The 25,682-nt window shown below is 39.4% G+C and overlaps 1 protein-coding gene across 5 annotated transcripts in view; it reads left to right on the forward strand.

Annotated features, from left to right (window-relative positions):
• The window catches only part of LIN28B (lin-28 homolog B), a 151,247-nt gene extending 141,039 nt beyond the window's left edge, over positions 1-10,208 (forward strand). For 4 of the 5 annotated variants that reach the window (XM_070223617.1, XM_023650862.2, XM_070223620.1 and 1 more), the window contains one exon: positions 8,234-9,087. In XM_070223617.1, the coding sequence (XP_070079718.1) occupies positions 8,234-8,603 (370 nt within the window). In that variant the 3' untranslated portion in view covers positions 8,604-9,087. Of the gene's footprint in view, positions 1-8,233 lie in introns of all 5 variants that reach the window. The other variant, XM_070223619.1, reaches the window with a different exon arrangement.
• Positions 10,209-25,682: the final 15,474 nt, after the last annotated feature.

Raw genomic sequence — 25,682 nt, forward strand, 5'->3', positions numbered from 1 at the left:
CATTAGTATGTAGTACAAAGTTGTGCACATGCAGTAGATATTCTTAAGTGCTTATTTTTTTCTATTTTTCATTTGAATTTATGAAAATGATTGCATGGGTATTATAAGCAGTTGAATCCACTGACAGGCAAGGAATCTAGATATTTTCTCATCATAGAAGCAGATGATGAAAGAGGTTAGAACAGTACTTGGTAAGTAAAAAAATACCCTTTGAACTCAGTGCAAACCCCAAATCAGTTTAATAAATGGTCTGAAAACTGAGGTTTGGAGGAGACATAGCGTATTCATTTCCACTGCCACCAATTTTAGCGCTTTGAATTCACATTAGTTCCATGCCACAACAGACTGACCCTTGCTTACTATGACAAGAAGGAGGCAGTACAGAGCCATCCAAACATCTACTGTTTATTATGCACCAGAAAGAACTGAATGCAGATATACTGACTAAATTTGGCTTTTTAAAAATTATGTTGAAAACCTACCATTAGAGTGGTCTCCCTATGCAGGTTTTAAACCATCTATTATGACTTTCTTTTTTTCTAAGTATAGAAAACAGAGTGAGCAGTAGTTACTTTATCAGTGGCACTCTTAGGCAAAATGTAGTTTAAATATTAGAGTTTTTGAAAATTCCATGGCTAATAGATTTTATAAAAAGCAGAGATCTTGTTATTATATTCATAAGAAATTAATTTTCTATGTAATAGCCAACTGAATTTGGCCATTAGAAATGTTTGCCAGAGTATGTCTATACTAAACAAGTTTCTATGCATTTGAGAATTATTTTAGATGCAGGCAGCAGAAGATGGAGAATTAAAAGAGTTATGGGAAATCAATAAATGTTAATTGGTAATGATGGTGAAGTTTAGAGAAAGTAGCAATTGATTCAAGAGCTGTAAATTATCACCCATTTTGATGACATGGATGCCTACACATTGAACCCATCCTTGATTGATGAACAAAGAATTGAATAATGGCCTCAGAAACAGAGAAACTACTTCAGAAGCTAAACTCAGTAGGTTTCTGTAATGTTTTCCTTCCAAAATAAGCAGGAATCAGTGATGGGAAAAGGTGGTGGGCTTTTGTGCTGTCACAGCCAGGAATTCCAGGGAATCGTGTTTAGTTCCCAGAAGGAAATAGATAGACACCTTTTTCCTTCCTTCCTCCCTCCCTGCATCCTTCCCTCCTTCTCTCCTTCCCTGCTTCTTTCCTCAATGACCTATGAAAACAGTATTTTGGGAGATTTATCCTGTGTGAGCCACATTCCTTGTGGTTGGGGTTAGGGAGTGATCCCTTGCTGAGGTTGTCAGTGCTAAACTCGGGTTTGGATACAGTTGTGGTTCAACAAGTAGCTGTTTCACCATCACCTGGGAAGCTTTTAAAAAATACGGATGTCTGGAGCTCCACTCTCAAAGATTCTGATTTAATTGGTCTGGAGTAGGGCCTGGGCATAAGTATTTTTTAAAGACTTCCAAGATAATTCTACAACTACTGGTATACAGGTTCACTGTAAGATGACTAACAATAATAATGAAGGTAATATTACAAAATGGAAGTTTTATAATTTCTATTTTTCTTTTTTAATGATACAAATAATATATAAATTCTTTCTGGGGGGCTGACCCAGTGGCGCAGCGGTTAAGTTCACACGTTCCACTTCTCGGCAGCCCAGGGTTCGCCGGTTCGGACCCTGGGTGCGGACACGGCACTGCTTGGCAAAATCCATGCTGTGGTATGCGTCCCACATATAAAATAGAGGAAGATGGGCATGGATGTTAGTTCAGGGCCAGTCTTCCTCAGCAAAAAGAAGAAGATTGGCAGTAGTTAGCTCAGGGCTAATCTTCCTCAAAAATAAAATAAAATAAAATAAAAATTCTTTCTTGTTATTTAAAAAAGAAACTATACAAAATTTATGGAGTGAAAAAGTCCTGGGGCTGGCCTGGTGGCATAGTGGTTGGATTCATGTGCTGCACTTCAGTGGCCTGGGGTTCACAGGTTTGGATCCCAGGTGTAGACCAAGCACCACTCATCAAGCCATGCTGTGGTGGCATCTCACATAAAACAGAAGAAGATTTGCACAGATGTTAGCTCAGCGACAATCTTCCTCAAGTGAAAAAGAGGAATATTGGCAATGGATTTAACTCAGGGACAATCTTCCTCACCAAAAAAAAAGAAAAAAGAAAGTTCCCCTTTACCTTACCTCTATTCCCCTCCCCAGATGTAACCACTGTTAATTTGTTGTTTATCCTTCCAGTAGTTTTCCCATGCCTTTAAAAATGCATGCAATTACTTATAATCATATATAATGTTTTTGAAACATAAATGGGATTATACTATATTCATGTGTTATCCTCTCGGTTGCTTTTTTCACTTAATTTGTCTTGGAGATCTTTCCATGTCAATACGTATAGATCTACTTCATTTTTTTAAATATTCTTTGACTTCATTCCTTTTAATATTTGTAGAGTGTTTCTCAGCATATGTGGACTTAAATTTCTTTTTCATTTTCATGTATTTATAGCTCAGTAAAGAGCAGGACTCTGTAGCCAGACTACCTAATTTTGATTATAAGTATTTATTATTGTTAATAGTATTATTACCATTTAATTGTTCTATTTTGTACCAATATGGACAACACTCTAGTTAATATCTTAGTACCCAAATCATTGTGCTTATCACTGACCATTCCTATAGGGCAAATTCATAGAGTTAGAGGTGCTGGCTCAGAGGATATGTGTATTAGTATTTCGAAATATACTGTCAAATTCCCCAAGAGAGGCAATCTCAGTTTACATTCACTCCAACCAGTAGAATCTCATTGCAATATTTATTGCAAGGCCTAAATAAATCGTTCACTTCACACTATGACTTCATGGCCCAATGGAAATGTCAGGCTTCTTTATTTTGACTGGAATTTCATGAGTCATTTTGATAGCTCTAATTATAGTATGTCAACCTGAAGTTCCGATTTACAGTCTTAAACATATGATCGAGGAGAATGGAAAAATTACTTACTAATTTTTTGGACAGAAATTTTCAACATGTAAAGTACAAGACGGGTAGAAATAAAACTGGGCATTGGCAATGAAAAGTCTGGACTGGACTAGTTCCCACATTTCATTTTATACTGGGGCTGGCTCGAAAAGAGATCACTTCCCACAGCATAGTGACAGAACAGTAACCGAATTCCAAGAAAAATCGACTTCAAATTTGTGTGTGTGTGTGTGTTGGTGTTTTGAATTCAGGACCTTATATTTTTTAGAGTTGCACATAATAAAATTTACATCAATATTGCTGAGTATAAGGTTTTTATATAATGAAAATGCAAGCGAAATTTATTATTTTCAACTAAAATTTCCTTCTATGTCAACTATCGTGAATCTTTGTTTTTTCATCCACACGTGTAGATAGTGTAGTACCTTCTTTACTGGGTTTAGGGGAAGATTAAATTATATAACACACTAAAACCCTTTTGCACAGTATCAGAACATAGTAAGCTCTTAATAAATTGAACCTCTTATTTTTTTATTATGATTTTAATTCTGTTAATAGTATGTTCAGCCCTACTGTGTATAGCTCATTTTATTTTTAGCATGAGTTAAGGTAAATGAGGGCATCTGTATTTCAAGAGATACAAATAAAAAATTTTCTGGCATTAAATATGTATTTGCTTCATAAGAACCTTTTTTAAAAAACATGCATCATCACTAACCAATATTTTTGAAAACTCAGTATTTTTACCACTGCGCTTAGGAGAAATATGTAAAACTTAACTTTATTAAAGTGCTTTATTATTTAATTGGCTTACAGTCTTAGGAGTTTGGATATAAGACAAATGAAATAAAAGAAACAGAAATTCACATAAAGAATAGGTTGCTTTGGTAGAGGTCAGAAAAATGTGTGCACTGTTAAAAGGCCGTTCTAGCTTCGAGATTCATCCAAGTTTTCTAACTCTTCGCATTTTGGGGCAGATCCTGTGGAGCGGATAAACTATACCCAAGTGCAAATTTAGATTGTTTGGAAGCTATCAGCACAAAATGGGGCCTCCTGGAAAGCTGGTCTTAGAATCTGTCTCTCTTGCCCTCAGGACGTACAGGGTGGGGTAGGCAGATTGCTTCCATCAAAGGCTACACTCTGGGTCCTTCCCCTTTTTTCAGCCCTTTGGGTTCTCTGATGGCATTTCTGCTCATCCCACCAGCAGACTGGGATGCAACACTCGCAGGTGTTCGGTTGATTGACACAAAATTGAATTAGATGACAATTGTTCAGACATATTAAAATCGAAAACTAAAGACTTGATGAATGTCATTAGTATCATTTCTGGATTTTAGTTGGACTGTATCAGGTTAACAGTGATAAACAATCTCTTCAAAAAGTCAGTGACCATTTCTTCAAATTAGTTTCTGAAATTCTTTCCAATCTGTGACTTTTCTTTAGCCCCTCTGGCCTCACATTTGGAAACTGTTGAACCTTTCTCTCATCTTTCTTTCCCAGGGATTTTTCTGAACTCCTTTCCTATATTCATCCCTTCTTCCTGCCCCATAGCTTGTACTTCTTTTTCCACTCTACTCTCTCTCCTTGATATCGCTTTCAACATTTCCTTCTTCTTGAGAAGCTTACAGATCACTGTATCCTTGTCCTTAACGCCCCCATCAAACCCCCCAGGATATGGACTTAAGTTTCCATATAAATTCTTAAGTTAACACTTTCAAATACTTAGAAGCACCTAAGTTATATTTTCCATTACGCTTTTAAACAGGTGAAGCTGGCTTGGTATCTGTATCTACTCTCCCCAATTTTTTATCTCTTTTGGGATCCCGGGGGGAATATACAATTGATGAATTCTTTCACTTACATTATTGAAGTATCATTAAAAAATTAATGTCTATATTCTAATCTAGTGATCTTCAATTGAGCTCAATTCTCACCATTGTTGCTGGTTATCATTTGAATATATAATATACTTATTCTGTGGTTTGGACCCAAAAAATGAGAATTTCTCTAAGGGTCATAGCAGATCTAAATTTTATTTCTGAATCGAAGTTTTCAGTTTTATTATGGAATCCTCAGAACTTTGGCTATGTTTTGATTAACTTGTTAACTAATGTGGTGTTTGGGTTTAGTTTATTAAGACTCACCCAGTGCCTTATTTCATAATGTAACCAAGTAGTTCTAAAGCCCTAAAAGATTTATTTTTATTTATTTTGCCATTTTAGGTGCTTCTATCCTACTACATCTGTTGTTGGCATTCTCCTTTCATTTAAAAATTTTAATCTTATATTGATAGTCCTCTAAAAAATTGACTCCAATTTGATTATTTGTCTTTCATCTTAGAAAGCATCTTAAATAAGAATATTTGTAGAATGTGCTAGCTCATTAGAATTAAAGTATTTATAAAGTAATTTTATAAAGAACTTGATAAAGTTCTAAGATTAATCTGAACATTTCTGTTTATTTTATCTTTACATTTGCTATGTGAGAAAATATTCTTAGTGCCCTTGGTTCATCATTTTGTAAAATACTTGATATGAATCATTTTCCTTTTTATGTTGGTCTCTGGGAACGTATAATGAGTATGGTTATAGTCTTCTTTGTGTATAGCCTTTTACTTGTGAGACTGTGTCCTTATATTTCTTAAGCATGTGGCTCTATGTGGACACATTGCCATTTTTATGCTTGCATCACAATGTAAAATTCATTCAAACTCACAAGACCAAGCTGATTTGGAGAGGTGTGGAGAGTGAACAAAGGGGACTAGGACCACGGAGAGCTGGTATGGAGTGTGTTGTGTGGTATCATTTGTGAGCTGAAAAGTGGCTGAACGTTTCCATTTTGGTGTCAGTCCCTTGGGAAGGCAGGGGTTTCATAATGGGGTGTGATCTGCACTCTTGGTGAGAGTGATTGACAGTGAATGGTTAAAGACAAGTCAAGAATAAATACCACTCCTCCCCTTTTAAGGCTAATAAGCACAGATACACTGAATGCAAATATTCTCAGTGTGGAAGGCAGTCTGGTCTGATAGCACATATCTGAAAAGCTAGGGGAGTGAATTAACTCTGCGGATCAAAATGCAAGGAAACCAAAATTATATAGCATCCTTAAAAATAACTTTTACAACCCAAATGTAGCGGTAAATGCACATACAGCATATGATGGAAGACCCATTTGTAAAAGTGGAATTCTCACATCAGGCCTTTGGTAAATGAGTGGGCAAAACGGCCCCCTGAATTGGATAGCACAGTGCCTACTACAGTGACGGATGAAATTGGTGTGTCCGCGGGACAGCCTGCTCTATTACTGAAGCCTTTAACCTATTTTCTCTCTTGGAAAAGGAGCTCCTGAATGGATGTTCTCCTCAAGGAAGTGAATGTAATTCAAAAGAAGATATTTTATAGATGGGCAAATTTAATTTAAGAATTCACTTATCCATTATAGAAGAGAAGGATGTGGGAAAACATTAAGTAATATGGTGATATTTTTCAAAGATGCCATTTTTGAGTGTGTTATTTTGGGGACCTGAGTTTCAAACATTAATCGGTAATTTTTATTATTCTTTAATTTTGCATTATCTCTTAGAACACATGGCTGAAACCATATTGAATCCACATTATTATATTGTTTCATTAAGTTGTTATATTAAGGTATGTAGTTGTACAATAAATTATTTAGTGAGGAAAAGCGATTTCTTGGTTTTTCCCTTTAATTTTTGAAAATATGATGAAGTCTTTTTTCCTGACGTAAATACTTAATTATTGCAAAGAATAAAGGCCCATCTTGTGAATCCATTATCCTGAATTCTGTGAGTTAATATTGATAGCTGGAGAAGGAGGCCACAGTTATCCTTATTTTATCCTTTCACTCATAAGTTATCCCAGAAGATGAAATAGTAAGTATCCTGCACATACTGCTCAGTGGGTTAGTAGTAGCTTAGTAGTTTTCCTTTGAAATATATGGTACTATAAGTCATTAAGCTTGCTATGTGCACACAGTGTAATTAAAATTATTTTGTTGTCGTTATGATCTTAAGCTGATTCTTACAGTTACCACCTATTTTGCTATCATTTAAAAAAAATGTTGTGACTTGGTGTTTCATAATGAGAATTATGGAATCATAAATGTACTTGGAAAATAAATAAAAAATAGAAAGCTCTTAAAATATTTCATTTGGAGACAAATTAATAAGCAAATTCGTACTCATCAAGTAGATTAAAAACCTTTATAAGTATAAAATTTTATTTTTTCCACTTTATGACGTTTCATTGTTTTTAATATGAAATTTTAAAAGAAAGAAAATCTGATTGAAATTGAGCAAATATATCTTCCAAATAATTTACTTGCTCAGCATTTAGAAGCTAAGTCAAATTTTCAAACATGTAGTACAAAGCTGTGCCCCCAATGTGCATTCAAATGTTAATTAAGGATGGATTTGTGTTTATTTCAATTTAGAAGAATTTACCCTAAAGGAAAACTAATTTCTTACAGAAAAAAAAGTAAATTTTTCTCATCACTGAAGTAGCATCAACCTTTCTTAATCCGATCTAAGTATTTAGAAGCTTTCTTTTATAGCATTCTTCTGATTCACATACTTACTGCCTTACTCTAAAATTACTTGGTAATTTGCCAGAAATCATTCACCGCAGACATCTGACTTTCTTATTTACCAAATTTCGCTGCGCTACCTAATTTGTACAAAGGAAAAAAATTCTTCCAGTTCAGCTGGGTTCCACAGCCAAAATAATTAACACCCAAAGAAATGTTAAACTCGTAAAATGTAATTTGGTCTATAATTTTCCCAATTGCTGAGTGAATTGGCTTTGCATGTTATGTTAACAGCTGTATTTTTTAGCGATCTTCTTTTTAAAACCAGCTGGTTATTTTTGTTGAACATGACTGCCCTCTAGTGGAGTAAACTGTTCTTTTAAAATAACCTGTCAAATCTAAAAAAGAACTCGTTTCTCTACAGAAGTGATAAATATTCTTTCATATTTTAGTCCTCTTGTTTTTCATCGACTGTTGTGTTGAGTACAAGTAGTTTTACAACTTTGCTGAGCATTTTGGTGATGCTAATCTTTGAAGCAGTGTATGAGAAATATCCTTACAGACTTATTAAGAAAGCACATTAAAAGGAGTTGGTCTCCTTGACCGTTTGTGCGTTTTAGTATCTTTTTGATTTATGACATGTATTTTATGATACATGTTCCCTACTTCTAAGATGTTTTCATTATTCTTGTTGCAGATGCTACAACTGTGGTGGCCTTGATCATCATGCTAAGGAATGTAGTCTACCTCCACAGCCAAAGAAGTGCCATTACTGTCAGAGCATCACGCACATGGTGGCCAACTGCCCACATAAAACTGTCGCACAGCCACCCGCCAGTTCTCAGGGAAGACAGGAAGCCGAATCCCAGCCATGCACTTCGACTTTCCCTCGAGAGGTGGGGGGAGGGCATGGCTGTACATCACCACCCTTTCCTCCGGAGGCTAGGTCCGAGATCTCAGAATGGCCAGGCAGGTCACCTCCAGAAGCTTCCTCCATGAAGTCGTCTGCAGCTGCAGAAGAACAAAGCAAAAAGGGGCCTTCCGTTCAAAAAAGGAAAAAGACATAACCCTTCTTCTTAGCGTATCGTGTTCTCTCCCCAGTTGGGAAGTCTACCTCATGCAAGTACAGGGGGACAGTATTTCACAAGCAGCAGCTGACCTGGCATTTTAACTACTGTTGAGGAACTGTGAATTTTTTTAAACAGACAAATCACTCTAAGCAAATTACACTCGAGCAGGGTGTCTGTTTTATGTCACCCAGAGAAGGAGGGACAGTGTTGATCTATATGTGCGTGTGTGAGAGGGGGAGAGCCCGAGCCTGTGTGTGTGTAGGAGGATTTGATACAGGAGTGTAGACATATATATAAAGAGGGCTTGTCTTTATATATGTGTATCTAGAGATACAAGCACACACCCTCTCTCACAGAATTGGACATCCCCAAGCATTGAAAACCCATGTGAAGCATTTTAGATGGTTTTGAAAATCACCCCTGGAGTTTTCCTTGAAATACCACTCCCTTTATATTACACAAAAATAAAGACATGATGTTACCTTTTGTGTGAACCAAAGGATACTTCAGATCTCAGAGCTGCCAATCATATGGTACTAAATGTTCTTAGACATCAGTTCTCCCAAACTTGGGATTGCCTCTTTTTCTTGATATCTGTAGAGCTTGTCCCCCATCCCCCAAACCTTGAAGGCAGTTCCTTAACTCCATATGCCTCTGACTGCCATAGCTTTTTTTGAAACTGGGATACATAACTCCAGAAAAGACAATGAATGTGTAATTTCTGTGCCGATATTTCAATGTTTTTAATTCATATGTTTTGATTGTAAATTAGATGCCTATTAAGAGAAATGAAGGGGAGGGCAATGTATAAATGTAGTGACTTGATTGTTTTCAGTGGTATTTTGATACCAGCTCATTGTAATCTTTTACACGTTGTGAGGTTTTTAAGGGATTGTGGCGACAGCAGCCTCCCTTGACCGCGTCAGTCTTTGGAACCATCACCTTGAGCAGGGGGCCCTCCTTGTTGACTACTGAGACCTTGGAGGAAAACTCCAATCATTTGGTATATATCTTTGGGGCTGTTTTTATTCCCCCTGGGGAGTTATCTAACTTGTTTCTAAAACAAATAAACAAAACAGCACAGATATGAATAAAATGCCAGGGTTGAGAATGAAAATTAAGTGGATGCTCACGATTGCCCAATACATATGACCTTGAGTAATATTAAAAAGTGCAGTGTTTGGTGGCAGGCGACTAGAGTGATGGATCTGGGGCAGAGGTACCAAAACCTCTCCCACCAGAAAGCTAGAAGTATTTTATATGAGAAAATTGATCTTATGGAAGTTCCCTCTATTACACAAGCTGGAGTAACGTATATGGTGGATGCAGGATGAACCTTCAGTGCTGAGGATAGAGACGCTTGTCAGGTTGGTCCTCAGTTATAGTAATCACCTGGCAGGGACCAATCATTACATTGGTCTCTTTAGGTTTCAGTAATGGAAAAAGATGATTTTGGTGTCATCCTGGTTCTAGATGTTATGAGTAAATTTCTGAAACACCTCCAAGAAGGTACCAATTAATTTTAATGCTTAACATTGGCAATAAATATAGTTTTGTATGAGCCTGTTGGTGTAAGCTCAGATAATCAAAAAAAAAAGAAAATAGCATGATTCAAATGAGACACATTCTGCTGAACAGTTTCCACTCCCTCCCCAACTCGTCCTGCCATGGGAGACATGTACAGTTGCTGCTGTTCAGCATGCCACGCATAAGGAGAAAATGCCTCAGGCTGGGCTGCCAGTCCTTCACAACTCAGCCTGAATTTCACGACAGTGTTTGTGAGAATCTCCATGGTATATACTGAAATATCAGTGTGCTGTGATGCAAAGCTTACCTTTGACGATATTGAATGTGATATATAGCTGTAGAGAAGTACTTCCTTGCCTTATGTGAGGATCGTAAGCTTATTTAAATTATGTAGACAAATCAAAGTGGCATTGCTTAATTTTTAGCAGGTATACTAAGCAGGTTAACAGTAAAAATGCAAAACATAACAAGTCACTTTGAAAATTCAAACCAAAGTTCCTTGACCTTATAGAAATAGGAAATTATGGACTTGAGAATTGGACATTCCCTGTTTACATATGAAAAGTTCAGAGCTGAGATCGTGGTAAAAAAAAAAAAAAAAAAAACCACCCAGAAACATTTTATAACTTGGACGTTATGGGTGCAATTTGAAATCATTTTAAGCATCTTACCAGACTGAACTAAGAGCACATACCAAACCTATCTTATGATTAAAAGTTGGGGTTTATTTTTTATATAAGAATATTATCACTATTACATAACCTACTCAGGACAAAGAACTTTGCTCAGGGAACATACCATATAATGTTGTCGTCGTTTCTTTACAGAATAGTCTACAGTCCTGCTTACTCAAAACAAACCAAATGACTTAGACCTTTGTGTAAGTGTTATGTACTGATGCTAGTAATAACTACCTCTGAGTTTGACATAGATCAAAATTTCCGAGTGTCAGATATCAGTTCTCCTATTTTTATTTCATGTGAAAAGTACTCTAAAGCAGAATTCCTGAACTCCTTGCACATGTGAATGTCACTGATGTGAGCACAGTGTCCATTTACATGGGTGAACTATTATCCTGTTTACAGCAAAAGGCTACCTCATAGCTGATGCATAGCACACCTTTATGCTGCTCCAGCCTTACAGTGGCTGATAATTCTCTGGTACACAACCTTTTAATCTATATTATAGATAGCAATTCACAACTGCATGTTTCTGACAAACACTTGTGAATAATGAAGCATCTCATTTAGTTAGCAAAGTCTCCAAGCATTTCCCTAAAGTGATCATGTATTTAGTTTAAAGACTTATGGGCACCCTTCCACTTAAGCAAAACAGAAGACAGGAGCAATCTTGGAAATAGCTGCTTTGCCCAGAGGTCGGGGGTGGGAAGGGGTGGCAAGAGGAGAGGTTGGTGTATGAGTGTACTCACGCTGGGCAAAAGCGTAAAAGATGCCAATCTCCTTCGTTTGTGTCTGTGCTGCCCTGAGGCCAAGCATATTGCAGCGTTGTCGCCCTAGGCACGTAACTCACTAGCACCAGCTTGCCGAGGAGTGAACAGAGTGAACGTGCAATGCCATTTCTAGCTACTGAGGGGGAGAGTCTGTGGGAAGCATCAGTTTACAGGGGTTACTGCTGGGCTGGGCAGGAGGTCTGTGAATTAGTTGCCCTGTGACCTCCCCGGTATGTCAACACAAATGTAATTCCTAAGAAAGATGCACTACCAGCCTCTGAGCCCTGTGAGCTATTCATTGCTACATGGCAGATTATAGTAGAAGCATTTTTATGCTTGCGTTTCTAGTCTTCACTAGAAGACCTTGGATGTATTTTTTACAAGTGAGAGATTAGAAAGATTTTTACCTGCTTATAACTTGGACGTTTGGCGTGCAATGTAGCAAAAAAGATCCAGAAACATCACGTTATTAGCATTGGTCCATCTACAAATATAGGATGTTTTATTGCCGATATTTTTTTCATATTCTGGCCCAGTTTTATTTTGCACCGGTGTGGCCCCAAGTTACTGCTAGCTGTATTTAGTTTGTGAATAGAAGCCCATAAGTGTTAGTAGTCGTTGTAACATTCACTGTAAGATGAATTATACAGGACATGGGAAATCTCATTAAGTCTTAAACTTAATTTAAATTAATTTATCTGTTTTCTCTAAGAAATGTTTATCATAAAATATATATGTGTATTTCCCCTTTGGTTATAAAATTTGGGAAAGTGTACAAGTGCAGCTGTACTGACTTTAATTTTCTAGATGTCTTAATGAGATTTATTTGTTTTAGAGAAGAACAACTTGTTAAAAGCATCAAATTCTATCTTACATAGCTGTCAACAGCCTCTTTAAGACGTGCTGGTTGTGTGATCTGTGTCATAGTTGCTCAATTAGAGTGAGAGGTTGACCTATGAATCATTTTTAAATTTTCTATTTGGAACAAAGCTGCAAAGTTATGGTAAAGTACTGTACTGTGAGAAACTATTACAATATTTAATACATCTGTGGCTTAACACTTGTGAGAGTGACCAGCTTGAACATGATGGTGTTGACTACCTCTTGAATTACTTCCATCTATCAACCACTGGCACCCACCACCAAGCTGGCTTTAATTAGTACGTGTTGCTTTTTTGGTATTAACAACTCTAACCATACTGGAGACCAAAGTGAACACTGATTTCTGTATGTCTTTAATACGGTGTTTTATCTAGTGTTTTTAAATTATCCTGTGTAGTATTTAGATTACCTCATTGTCCATTTTGACTCATGTTGTTTACAAGTGAAAATAAAAACACTTGAACTGTATGTTTTTAAAGGACAAAGAAGGAGTAGATGCCTGCAATGGCATTTCACTCGTGTACAGTTGTCTTGATGGACTAAAGTACTGTTTGCCTTTCTGCAGACCATGAATTTTATATTCTCATTTCATGCCTAAAGTCTTACTCTGTCAATTATGGATATTTTGAGGTTTAAAGCAATTACTTGATTAAAAATAAAACATATAACGTTGGCATTTATGATGAGTTTTGGAGATTTTTTTTAATGATTTGTGTTATTGCTGAATTAAGTGACTGGATAAAACGCTATTCAGGCAGTATTTATGCCAATCTGAGCATAAATTAAGTAGTTTTAAGATATCCTCAGATAGCGGTGATTATAAATATGGAACTGACGGTACCGATGTTGAATAAATTCAGTCTGGATTTGTTCATTCATTCAGAATGAATGAAGAAGGAAATGGGTCCTATCATCGTTAGGAATCGTCCTGCATTAGCCAGCATGGAGTGTGCAAACTTGTGAATCCAGACACGGACTTCACGTGGTCAGGAAAAGTAGCCTGAAACAAAAATATTCAGACCATTGTGGAGAAACCATTTTAGACTTTTCCTTCATTCTCATGAATGTCATGAAGTTATTACATAAACATTGCAACCATGTTTATTTTCATTGATAATTGTTATTTAAAAGAGTAGCTTTTTGTTAGAAAAGCAGCATTGTACTTTACTGTAGAGAATATGAAGAACCTTGAAAGAAAATTAAAATAGTACATAACCCCATCACCTGGAAATAACCAATAACATTTTTTATTAATTTCAAATATGGAGAACACTTTAAAAATACGTAATCTCATCACCTAGAAATAACCATTAACATTTTTTATTAATTTTCTTCTGATCTCTTTTTTTCAGTAAATTGTATCTAGATAGATTTTAAAAATAAAACTAGGTTATATTATCTATGGTTTGGAACTTTACACTTTTCCCTTAACATCATATAATGTTTTGTCACATCAATAAAAAATTGTCCGAAAACAACATTTTTGATAAATGCACATGGGGTTGGAGGAAGTGAGATTCAGTGGGGCAGGAAGGATGGTTTGGTTTGGATGGGTAAAGGAAGAGAATCCAAGACAGAAGAAACAGCATAAACAAAAGATTAGAGTCGAAACAAAGCAATGCATCTTTAAACAATCAGTAAAGAGACGGGACAAAATTAGTGGGACAAAGTATAAAAAACAATATTTTTAATGCAGTGGAGGGTAACCAATGCAGCCAGAATTTGAGGGGTCTCCAGCTTCCAGTTCCCTGAGGGGCCACAGGGTGATGGAACCCAAAAAGGAATTCTGAATGAGCTGAGAAAACAGAAATTCAGAGCTGCCAGCACAACAGAAAATTGAGGGGCAAACCCCAGAGATGAGGCCTCACATGAAGGGAATCCCCAAAATCTTAATACAGATTCCTTTCAAATCAATGACTGAATGTTAAGACTCAGCAAAAAACAGCAGTTGAGAGCAGGGCCACAACTAGAATGAGGAGAGAGAGGTGCCTAGGGCATAAGATTTAAAGCGGCCCTCACTTTCAGGGTGGTACCTTGTCCTGGGTGCCTTCCTTGTGTCACCCTTGTCCGGCCCCTGGCTGGGAGGCTGAAGGAGTTAACAGATTTCCTTGGCCATCTAGTGCTGGAGAGAGAGAGAGATTGTATTTGAAGCCTCAGAGTGAGATGGGCCTTGGCAAACACCGGGGCTTTTGTCTGGATCCCAATAGGCCTAAACCTAGGAATAAGGGTGACGCCCTAAGAGGGTAGGCTGTGCGCTAGGGAAGGGGCAAAATTGAAACAGACCAGCCCTAACTAGGCCTCCAGTTAACTCTGGATGGGACCAAGGTGACCAGCTTGTACACTACCTACCTACCAAAAGAAAACAACCCTCCTTGGAAAAAGATAACATTACCCAGAGCCTTTACAAATTTTCATTTACAATATCCAGCATCCAATCAAAAAGGTATAAAGCATGCTAATAAACAAGACTGATTTTCTGGAAACAAAGGAAAACAACACAGAAAAACACACACAGATAACTCATACTGCAATTCTCATACAAAGACTTTAAAAATAACTATAGGAAATAAGTAGAGAAGATATAGAAGTCAAACAGAAGCTTTAGAATCAAAAATTATAATAACTGAAAATAAGAATCCACAGATAAGTTTAACAGCAGGTTCAAAGCAACAGAACAAAAGATTAGTAAACAGGAAGGCAGGTCAGTAGAAAGTATCCAGATTGATAGAAAAATTTTAATGGAGAAATATGGGTGAAACCAAATTGCAGAGGTTTAAAAAATAGCAACGCAGCCTATACTACTTGTTTGAAATTGAGTGAAAGGAAGGATAAATGCAGCAATTAGAAAGGTAAGAGTTAAGGATTTTTCAAGATGGACAAAATTGACTGGTTTTTTTGTTTATTGCTTTTTAAAAAAAATTCACTATGGGAAAAATACTTAAGAGATCAGGAATAATCTGCTAAGGTGTAGAAAAGCTACAAGTGTTAACAAAGTTACTATAATTATCATGAAGTTACTTCCTTAGCAAAGTTTTTGCAACATTATTACAGTTTCTTCCCAAATGTCTTGCTAAAATGGTAGCATTGATTGGACTTCTGCTCTTTCCTCTTATTCCTGAAGGTGGATATCTTTCCCAACACCTCATGGATTTGAAACCTAGTGAATCTGACAATAAAATGATGGACGGACAGACAGACAAGCTAGATCGATCCCAATGCCAGGGAAAAGTATCCCTTTGCTTCTATATCTTAATAGCATCTTCCCATGACCTTGTTGGTTGCTCCTTAAGGATACCAAGCACATGTCTGAAGGCAGAGGGAATAGATCTACTGGAGACATGGACGTTTCTGGAAGATAGCCTAACTCTGAAACTACTTTCATGAAAGAACACGAGGGAAGGGACTTCTCGCCACTTCTTTTGGTTGCTCTCTAAGTGGCCATTTTGTGGGGGACACAAGGATAATTAATTTTGGTATCTTAATGGAACTCCCTAGAGCATCACTGAAAAGCTGGGGCTTTGGGTGATCTGAATTTTTATAAATGTTTAGAAACACACAAGCATATTATGCCAGTGCACCCACAGGCTGATTTGGAGAAATATAGTTCACCACGTTCATCCTCTGCAGAGAGCTACACTGGGAGAAAGAAGTTGTAGTGTTTAAATGATAGAGGGGAGAATTTTTTTTTTCTTTTTTGAGGAAGATTAGCCCTGAGCTAACATCTGCTGCTAAGCCTCCTCTTTTTGCTGAGGAAGACTGGCCCTGAGCTAACATCCATGCCCATCTTCCTCCACTTTATATGTGGGATGCCTGCCACAGCATGGTGTGCCAAGCAGTGCCATGTCCGCACCCAGGATCCAAACCACTGAACCCCGGGCCGCTGAAGCAGAACGTGCACACTTAACCGATGCGCCACCCGGCTGGCCCCTAGAGGGGAGAATTTGACAACTATAATATAGGGAGTCCAATATACCTCTGTCATTAATGTTTCCTTTCTTTTTGGTAATAAACAACAAATTTAAGGCCCATTCAGATGATAGGAAGCCCAAGAATCCCAGGCTTTCTTTGTGTGTACATGGAGCCCTGTGGTTGCACTACTGACCCCTGTTTGTGCCTCGTGTAAACTTTTTGTAAGAGCCTTCGTATGAAGCTTTTGCCTGTGAGGCTGATAATCAAAAAATTGCTTATGTGACAATCTACCATTTCGTGATAGATCCTGCTCCTGTTTTCTTGTTATTTTCATGAAATTGATTTTTTCTTCTCTCAAAAACTCTTTCTATGGGTCTCTTGTCTGCTTTGCTTTCTAGAAACAGTTGAAATTTAAAAGAAAAGCTTTTACTGTTACTCAAATATAATTTCTGTCATCCTCAGTTTAGAAATCAGCATGTTGCCTTTTCTAATCCTCTCTCCCTCTCTCTTTCTCTCTCTCTCTCTCTCACACACACACACACACTCTTACTGAAGTGGTTTTAGGACCCTAGAAAATGGTGAATGTTTCTGACACTGCATGTCAGGCATGTTTCTTAACTCAGTATTTACACTGAAAAAGTTTCCTATTGGGACAGCCCGGTGGCATAGTAGTTAAGTTCACATGCTCCACTTCCACCGCCTGGGGTTTGCAGGTTCGGATCCTGGGCACAGACCTAGCACCACTCATCAAGCCATGTTGTGGCAGTGTCCCACATAAAAGAGAGGAGGAGTGGCACAGATGTCAGCTCAGGGCCAATCTTCCTCACACATACACACACAAAAGTTTCCTGTCTTTAGGATACACGTGAATATGTACTTTGTTTCTAAAATTAATCAAAGTTTCTTGAAGATGTGAGCTGCTTTCTGAAGTTCGAGGGCCTCCATTTCTGTTTAACTTCTGAGCTGCTTAACGTCTGTAGCTATCTGCCAACTCCAGTTTGTAAAATTCTTTGAAGTACCAATTCCAACCTTGGGGTTTTTGCTTACACCCCAAATGACATGGTTTGTTCTGCTCTTTTGTCAAGAAAACTGGACTGACAGCTAAGTGTTATAGCAGCAGCAATGCTGCAAAGTCAGAGAGCAAGGAGAGAAAAGTTTGAACCTAAGAATCAAACCATATTTACATCTGACTTGGTTCAAACAGACGTATTATTGACATGTGGTCCTTTCTTCCTGATTTTCCGTATTTTCCTCTGGAAGTGTGGCTTCGCTACTGTCATATCATATTTCAAGTTGTGTTTATCACTGCTTTCTTTCTTTTTTTTTATTTAAAGATTTTATTTTTCCTTCTTCTCCCCAAAGTCCCCCAAGACACAGCTGTATACCCTAGCCGCGGGTCCCTCAAGCTGTGGCACATGGGATGCATGGCTTGATGAGTGGCATCAGGTCCACACCCAGGATACGAATGGGTGAAACCCTGGGCTGCTGAAGCAGAGTGCGAACCCAACCACTTGGCCATGGGGCCGGCCCCTATCACTTCTTTCATTTAGCTCGTCATGCCACATAGTCAAGCCATTACAGTTATCATCGCGTTGGCTCCTCAAATTCTCTCATTTTTTTGTGAAATTAATTCTGTACAAATAATTTTCATTAGCTAGTCCAGGTGTTAGTTTAGCTAGTCTTGTGTGAAAGTTGCTTCTGCCACTCAACCAAAGCAATCCATTTAAAGCAATAATAATAAAATCTAATTATGACAGGGGCTGGCCCCGTGGCCGAGTGGTTAAGTTCGCGCGCTCCGCCGCAGGTGGCCCAGTGTTTCGTTGGTTCGAATCCTGGGCGTGGACATGGCACTGCTCATCGAACCACGCTGAGGAAGCGTCCCACATGCCACAACTAGAAGGACCCACAACGAAGAATACACAACTATGTACTGGGGGGCTTTGGGGAGAAAAAGGAAAAAATAAAATCTTTAAAAAAATAATAAAATCTAATTATGACAATAATAAACTTTCTCATGGTAGAAAACTTGGAAAATAGAAAATTTGGAAAATGTGAGAAGCTGCTGTTGAAGCATTCTGGAGGTGTGCCAGCACTCAATCCACTTCCTTAGGTTTGTGTTTTCCTTTTGTTTATTAATACTGCAAAGCATTAAAGGGGAGACATATCAGACTGCCCAGGAAAATCTAACATAGAACGAAACAATTAGAAGGGACACTGGAACGTCATTTGGCTCAATATTTTGTCCTCATCTAGGATCACGCTGGAACCTCCCAAATGGTTATTCCCAAAACCTGTCAGAGGAGATGCAACAAGTTCCTTTGGAACCCCATGACAATGCCTAAACATTCCAACACAATCCCCAACCCCACCCAAAAACAAAACCAATAAGCAATAAAACCTGTGAACCACTTACACTGCTAGTGGGAGTGTAAACTGGTGCAGCCACTATGGAAAACAGTATGGAGTTTCCTCAGAAAATTAAGAATAGACCTACTATATGATCCAACTATCCCACTGCTGGGTATTCATCCAAAGAATTTGAAAACGCAAATGCATAAAGATACATGCACCCCTATGTTCATCTCAGTATTATTCATAATAACCAAGACTTGGAAGCAACCTAGGTGCCCATCAAGGGACAAATGGATAAAGATGATGTGGTATATGTACACAATGGAATACTACTCAGCCATAAGAAATGATAAAATCCAGCCATTTGTGACAACATGGCTGGACCTTGAGTGTATTATGCTGAGTGAAATAAGTCAGAGGAAGAAAGTCAAATACCATATGATCTCACTCAAAAGTAAAAGATAAAAACTACAACAAACATATAGAGACAGAGATTGGATTGGTGGTTACCAGAGGGGAAGCATGGACAGGGGAGGGTGAAAGCAATGATTAGGCACACGTGTGTGGTGATGGCTTGTAATTAGTCTTTGGGTGGCGAACATGATGTAATCTACACAGAATTTAAAATATATTAGGATGTACATCTGAAAGTTATATATAACATGTTATAATCCAACATTACTGAAATAAAAAAAGAGGTAAAAAAAAAAACAAAACTGTGATTCAAGGTCAGTTCTTTAAGAGATGTCATTGGAAGTGCCATATTAAGAACCTACAGTGCTTCTTTTTAATTAAAAAATATTTATTAATGGAACACTCTCTCTGCTAAAATTTTCTGTAGGGCTTCTGTAAAAAATAACCTAAATAACATAACACAATCTAAATTGTGTGCCATAATGTAGTCCATTGTAGAATGGGTCTTTGGAAGTTGTGGCTAAGATGTAAATCTGATTTTTAAGAAACCATCGAAGAACTGGAGTTTCATAATCCTGTGACTGAAGATGACGTATGATGCATTTCAGTTACTGCATGATACCACCAGAGGGCACTCATCACTCACTCTCTGAAACAATAGAATTATATTTTACTTCACCTCATGTCTACTGTTTGAATTTCTGAATATTTCATATGACTGATAAACTTACCCAGGAAAATTTCTGCCTGGAAAATGTGTCATTTTAAATAATGACTTTACGGGCTTTTATGCAGAAGACAGAAGTTGTCGATGTGGAGTTCGCAATGCTGAAGATTTGGATATTGATGCTGGTAACTTGTCAATAAGCAGAGTATTTTATCCAAGTATTGCTAGGTCTTCTTGTAATAAGGAACTTCAAAACTGTAAACACCTATATTGTATTAAATACTCATCTTGCATTACCACCCCATAAAAATCTCATCCACCTTTCAAACTGTAAGAAATACAAAACTTTTAAAATTTTTGTTTGGGATTTTATTACTCAAAACTTTGATGTTGTTCTTCTCACTTAGATTTCTCAGTAGGTCTGTGTGTAGTCCCACTAGCTGAGAAGAAACTATATCTTGTTAAAATATCCACATGATCACACCTAGGTGTTCTAGGTTTGGGATTTGCATGTGTGCACCTAGAATCAAGGACAAATTAGACGCCATTTCCAAGAGAATTTCCAGGTACAATTTAGTGAAGAGATATTTCTTTCATCTTAAGCTTCCATCATGCGTCACTGGTTAATATAATAATAGCCTTCACTTTTATAGTGCTTTATAGTTCACATGGTGCTTTGACATTTGGTTTTCACGAAACCCTTCTAAAGTAAAGATGGCAGATATTAACATTACCATACTACAGAGAAACATACAATCAGGCTCCAGGAGATGACATTAACTGCTCGGGTCACATAATCGGGCTTGGAGCTAGAAAAGACACCTCGGAATCCTAATTATTCTCTTCTCCCAGACACCAGAACCAGGCAGTAAGCTTTTTTCTGACTCTGTTACTTAGGAGGCTACACAGAGTCAAAGAAAGTGACGAAGGGAGTTGGAAAGATTGAAATCACACACCAACAGTGCTCAAAAGATACAGACTTCCAGCTATGAAATAAATAAGTCCTGGGGATGTAACGTACAACATGGTGACCACAGCTAATAACACTGTATTGCATATTTGAAAGTTGCTAAGAGAGTAGTTCTTATAAGTTCTCATCACAAGAAAAGACGCTTGTAACTATCTGAGGTGATGGATGTTAACCAACCAGACTTATTTTGGTGATCATTTTGCAATATGTACCTATATCAAATCATTATGTTGTACGCCTGAAACTAATATAATGCCGTATGTCAATTATATCTGAATTTTAAAAAAGAATCAATTTTCCAAAAATAGGTATTGATGTATACAGAAAAAAACCCCACACACCAACAAGATTGCCTACATTTGCTTTGGACTGAATGTTTTCATCTATGCTGCCCTCTGCTGCTATTCACTTTTCAAACCCCACAATGACACTCCTGCTTCTTTTTGTTTTTTAAGACTGGCCCTGAGCTAACATCTGCTGCCAGTCTTTTTTTTTCCCTTCTTCTCCCCAAAGTCCCCCAGTACATAGTTGTATATTCTAGTTGTGGGTCCTTCTAGTTGTGCTGTGTAGAATACCGCCTCAGCATGGCTTGATGAGCGGTGCCATGTCCGTGCCCAGGATCCAAACTGGTGACACCCTGGGCCACCAAAGCAGAGCGCACAAACTTAACCACTCGGCCACAGGCCAGCCGCCTCCTGCTTCTTTGTATTTCCTAAAGCAGGAGGCAAGATCAGGAAAGCATCACCTGTGAAGTCTGGACCAGCCCACAGGTAAACCCAAATCACCTGGGATGCCTGGACAAGGGAAGGTTTCTGGACTTGCCTCCAGACCAGAGCGTCACATTTACTACCCATCTGAATCATCTGGGGGCCTTTTCAGAATCCTGATGCTCAGATGCATGACATCAGACTCTCTGACGCCGTGTGCAGCAGGGTCAAGAATCGCTGTTCCAGGTGTATTGAGACAGTTATCTATGAGCTCCTGGAGTCACTGATGCCGTAAGTGACTCTTATAAAAAGGTTGAGAACGACTGGCCTGGAGCCAAAAAAAACATACGATTTGCTTTTGATTGAAAGTCATTGGTTGTGAATGAGAATAAATGGGTTCTAGTTTCTCCTGGGCTCAATTTTCCCAGCCATAGTATCCTCTCCTGCTAATAAGAGGGTTGGGCTAGTTAAGGGGATCTCAAAGTGTAGTCCCCTTAATGGCAGCATCAACGTTATCTGGGAATTTATTAGCAATGCAGCTTTCTGGGCCCTACCCCAGAGGTATTGTATCAAACTCTGGGGGTGGGGCCCAGCAAGCCGGGTTTTAAGGAACCTTCACGTGATTCTGATCCTGCTTGAGTTTGAGAACTTCTGGGCTAGTTGAAATTTACATACTCTACCTGCTCTGAAATTTGAGACTTCTGTCCCCTCTGGATGCAAACATTCCAGAAGGGCTAAAAGGGGTTTTTCAGCAAGGTGACTCCTTTGATGAGAACTTTTGAGAAACCCTTTAATAGTTTAAAAGGAAACATTGAATGCTTGCTGAGGAAAGGAGCTAGTACAGCTCTGAGTGTTGACAACGATCATGCAGCACAAACTCAAACCAACACAGCATTTATGAAGGACAGGGCAAGATGAGACGGCCCCGGATAGGAAGGCCAGCCAGAAGTGGGGCAGCCGCTGAGACTTTGCCTAACCGCCAAATCATCCTCAACCAGAAAAAAAAAAGTCGTGACTCAGTTGGATGATGAGGGACACATGGAGCAAGGAGACACCACGTCAGGCTGTAAGAAGGGTGCACACTTGGAATTATCGACACCAGAGCTGGAAGAGTCCTCATCTGGTCTACCTTCATTTTACAGTTGAAACTTAGACTCAAATAGGTGCTGTGACATGCCCAGTATCTTAGCATTCTTTAACAATCAAATCCTGTCAGGAACACAGTCTCCTGAGTTTTTGAGAATTCCTCCCTCCACTGCTCTCTCTGGGGTCTAGAGAAACTTCTCTCCATTCTTCCTCCTGTCAAAACTTAGCCATCGTGTGTTCCACGCATATGCGTGCCACCTGCTCACAGCTCTCCAGTGGTCACCATGGGGAGATAAGCAAGATATTAGTTCAAACTAAAGTGTTCAATGTTGACCACAGCTTAACATGTTCTTCCTTCTCTTCACCTCAAGGAGAGCATCATTTAACCTAGCGCCACTGTTTTCCACCCACCGGCCACTGCAGAGGGGCCCGCAGCTTCCTTCTCCTGCCTACTGCTTTCTGGGGCTGTTTGTTGAAGCCAGGAGTGGCTCCTCTCTCTGCCCCAGCCCAACAGGTCCAGAGGGACTGTGTCCTGTGAGCACTGGGCTCCTTCAGTCATTTCTGCTGTGAGCAGGAGGGGCCGTGGCAACCATCCCTGGCTGCCTGTCCCTCAGGTCCTGCTGGCACCGACCCTCTGGCTCTCTACAAGGACTGTGGTTGCCAAGATTCCAGAAGCCTTAAGGACTCGACTTGGCAACCAAAGGAAAAAGAGAAAGGGGATGAGAACAAATATTTACTGAGCGCCAACTATGGACGTATTTGGAAAGGTTCTAGCATACGTGTGAGGACACGGCGGCTTTAAAAGCTTAAACAGCCTGCCCAGGATCACATGGTTGGGGCCAGTGTGCAGAACCGCATTTGTCTGACCTCAAAGCCATGTCCAAGGAGAAGGACTCCGCCTCCTTCTTCAGGCCTGGGCTTTGAGCTGCCTTGAGCTAAGAGGGAGGTCAAGGTGGACGACACAGATAAATCTGTTTGCGGCATCACGTAACTCAGACCCCGTATTTTCACATGAACTGATATGCACTGCTTTAAAAGTCAATGTCAGATTTTAATTTTTTTCAGAAAAAAATGCCTCCCTATATAAATAAATGTACAAAAATTACAAAGTATTATATTTTTTAACTTCAGCATGGAAACTCCTCGATAACCTAAGGCAAGAAGCTGAGAAGAAGAAGGTGCTGGTAGCTGCACACTTACTCTCTAAGAGGACTGGAGGACTGAGCAGACCCTGTGGGCTGAGAGAGGTGGGATCGAATCCTGGCCCTTTTCCTAGCTGGGCTGTCTTGGCCAAGTCAATTTCTTTGAGCTCCAGTTTCTACATCTGTAAAGCGGTGATTGTAGTAACTCTCTTGCAAGATTGTTATGAAAATACTAAATCAAGTATTTTAAATGGCTGTAACAATCTCTGGTAAATAGTATATTTAACCAGATAAATAGATAAAGCTCAATAGATAGCTAGGATTACTATATCGCATTATATTGTTATTATTCTTACTAGCAAAACATATCAATCCTAATAAGTAGAAGAGTTAAAAGAGATCAGATGAGAACAACAAAAATGGTGAGAAGCACATTGAAAAAGGTTGGCTGGGTCCCCAAGATAACAGAAGCGATTTTAAGAGAAGTGAATTCAGAGCAGATGAAGAATATCCAGTGGTTCTGTTTGATGTGCAGTGTCGCTGGCTCGTCGGAGGTCGGACCAGAGGTTCGTTCCCTGTCTGAGCTTCTTCAAAGGACCACGTGTTTCTCCTCAGTCAGATTCTGCACAAATGGCATATTAATGTGTAAGCACCAACAGGCGTGCACAGCTCTGTAAGTTTTCATCATTTGCAGGTAAATATCAAGGAGTGGCTATAATCGTTTTCCCCTCAAGGCTCCTTTCCTATAAGAGCCGTTTTTATAGTGGTGGGACTTTCATTCACTCAGGTGTGAGGTAGTTTAGCTTAAGTTCAAACCACACTTGGTTCTGTTGGCCTGTCATGCAAGGTGTCAGAGCGTAAAGTCCTGAGTCACGGTCCTTCGTTCTCCTGGGAGCGGGTCCTGGGAGCTGGCCCGGAGATGTTAAGTACCACAGTGTAACAAGCAAATAGGAGTAGAAAAATAGAAAGCTCAGCTGAAAGCTGGAGAGAGGTGAGTCCTCTCATGACAGGAAGAAGGAGGCTGGGAGATCTTGAAGGTCAGTGCAATACCTTTGCCCCTAGTAAACAGCAGGGAAATATTAATGTAGCGTCTAACGTCTAGGATCCAGGGATGGAGCAAGCTGGTACAGACGATGTTGGAACTGTGAAAATGGCCCCAAAGTGGAAAGAGAACCAGGCTGATGAGTAGAGTAAGAGCACGGGTGGAAAGAAATAGGTTTTCCACAGTTGTAAGGTGGGATGAGGGAAGTGCCCAGACTAAGCACACATTGGGGTTTGGGTTGTTTATTTGCCGCCCGCGTCACCTTGGACCAGTGCCTCAGCCTTTCTACACTTCCCTCCCATCAAAGTGGGGATGCTAGTGCCTGTCCTGCCACCCTCATGGTGCTGTAGTGTTCAGATACTGAGTGGTGAAGGGAAAGCGCTTTGTCAAATTCCACAATGATCTGAAGGGACTGGGAGAACCTGAACAAACACCCCTGCCGTGGCCGTGACACAGCATACAACCGGTTACACTGCGGGGTGAACCCGTGGGAAGTGGGGAGGAACTGACTCACAGAGGGTGTGACACTTCAACTGGGAGGTGTAGAGTTTATCCTGGGGTACCGCTGGGGGCGGCTGAGCAGGCATTTCAGGCAGATGGGCTGGCCTGTGATGAGCTCAGAGAAGGGTGAGCAGTCCCCGCCCTGGCTGGGGTACAGGGGGAGGAGAGACCGGACATGGAAGGGCCTTGGTGGCCCTGCTAAAAATGTGGGCTTTCCTCTGCAGGTAAGGAGGCCCCATCAGAAGGTCTTCATCTCTGTTGCAAATTTTCAGATTACTCTGATAGCAGCACAAAGGTGGGTTGGAAAAGGCGAGGCTAGGGATAGAGAAACCAGTTAGGGCTCTGCTGCCGCGGGAACCAGGGGGCAGCCACAGACGCCAGCAGTGGAGGCGCTTCGAGAACTGCGATATTCATTACTTTCGTTACA

This window comes from Equus caballus, chromosome 10 (genome assembly GCF_041296265.1).
Source record: "Equus caballus isolate H_3958 breed thoroughbred chromosome 10, TB-T2T, whole genome shotgun sequence".
Classification (NCBI taxonomy): domain Eukaryota; kingdom Metazoa; phylum Chordata; class Mammalia; order Perissodactyla; family Equidae; genus Equus; species Equus caballus.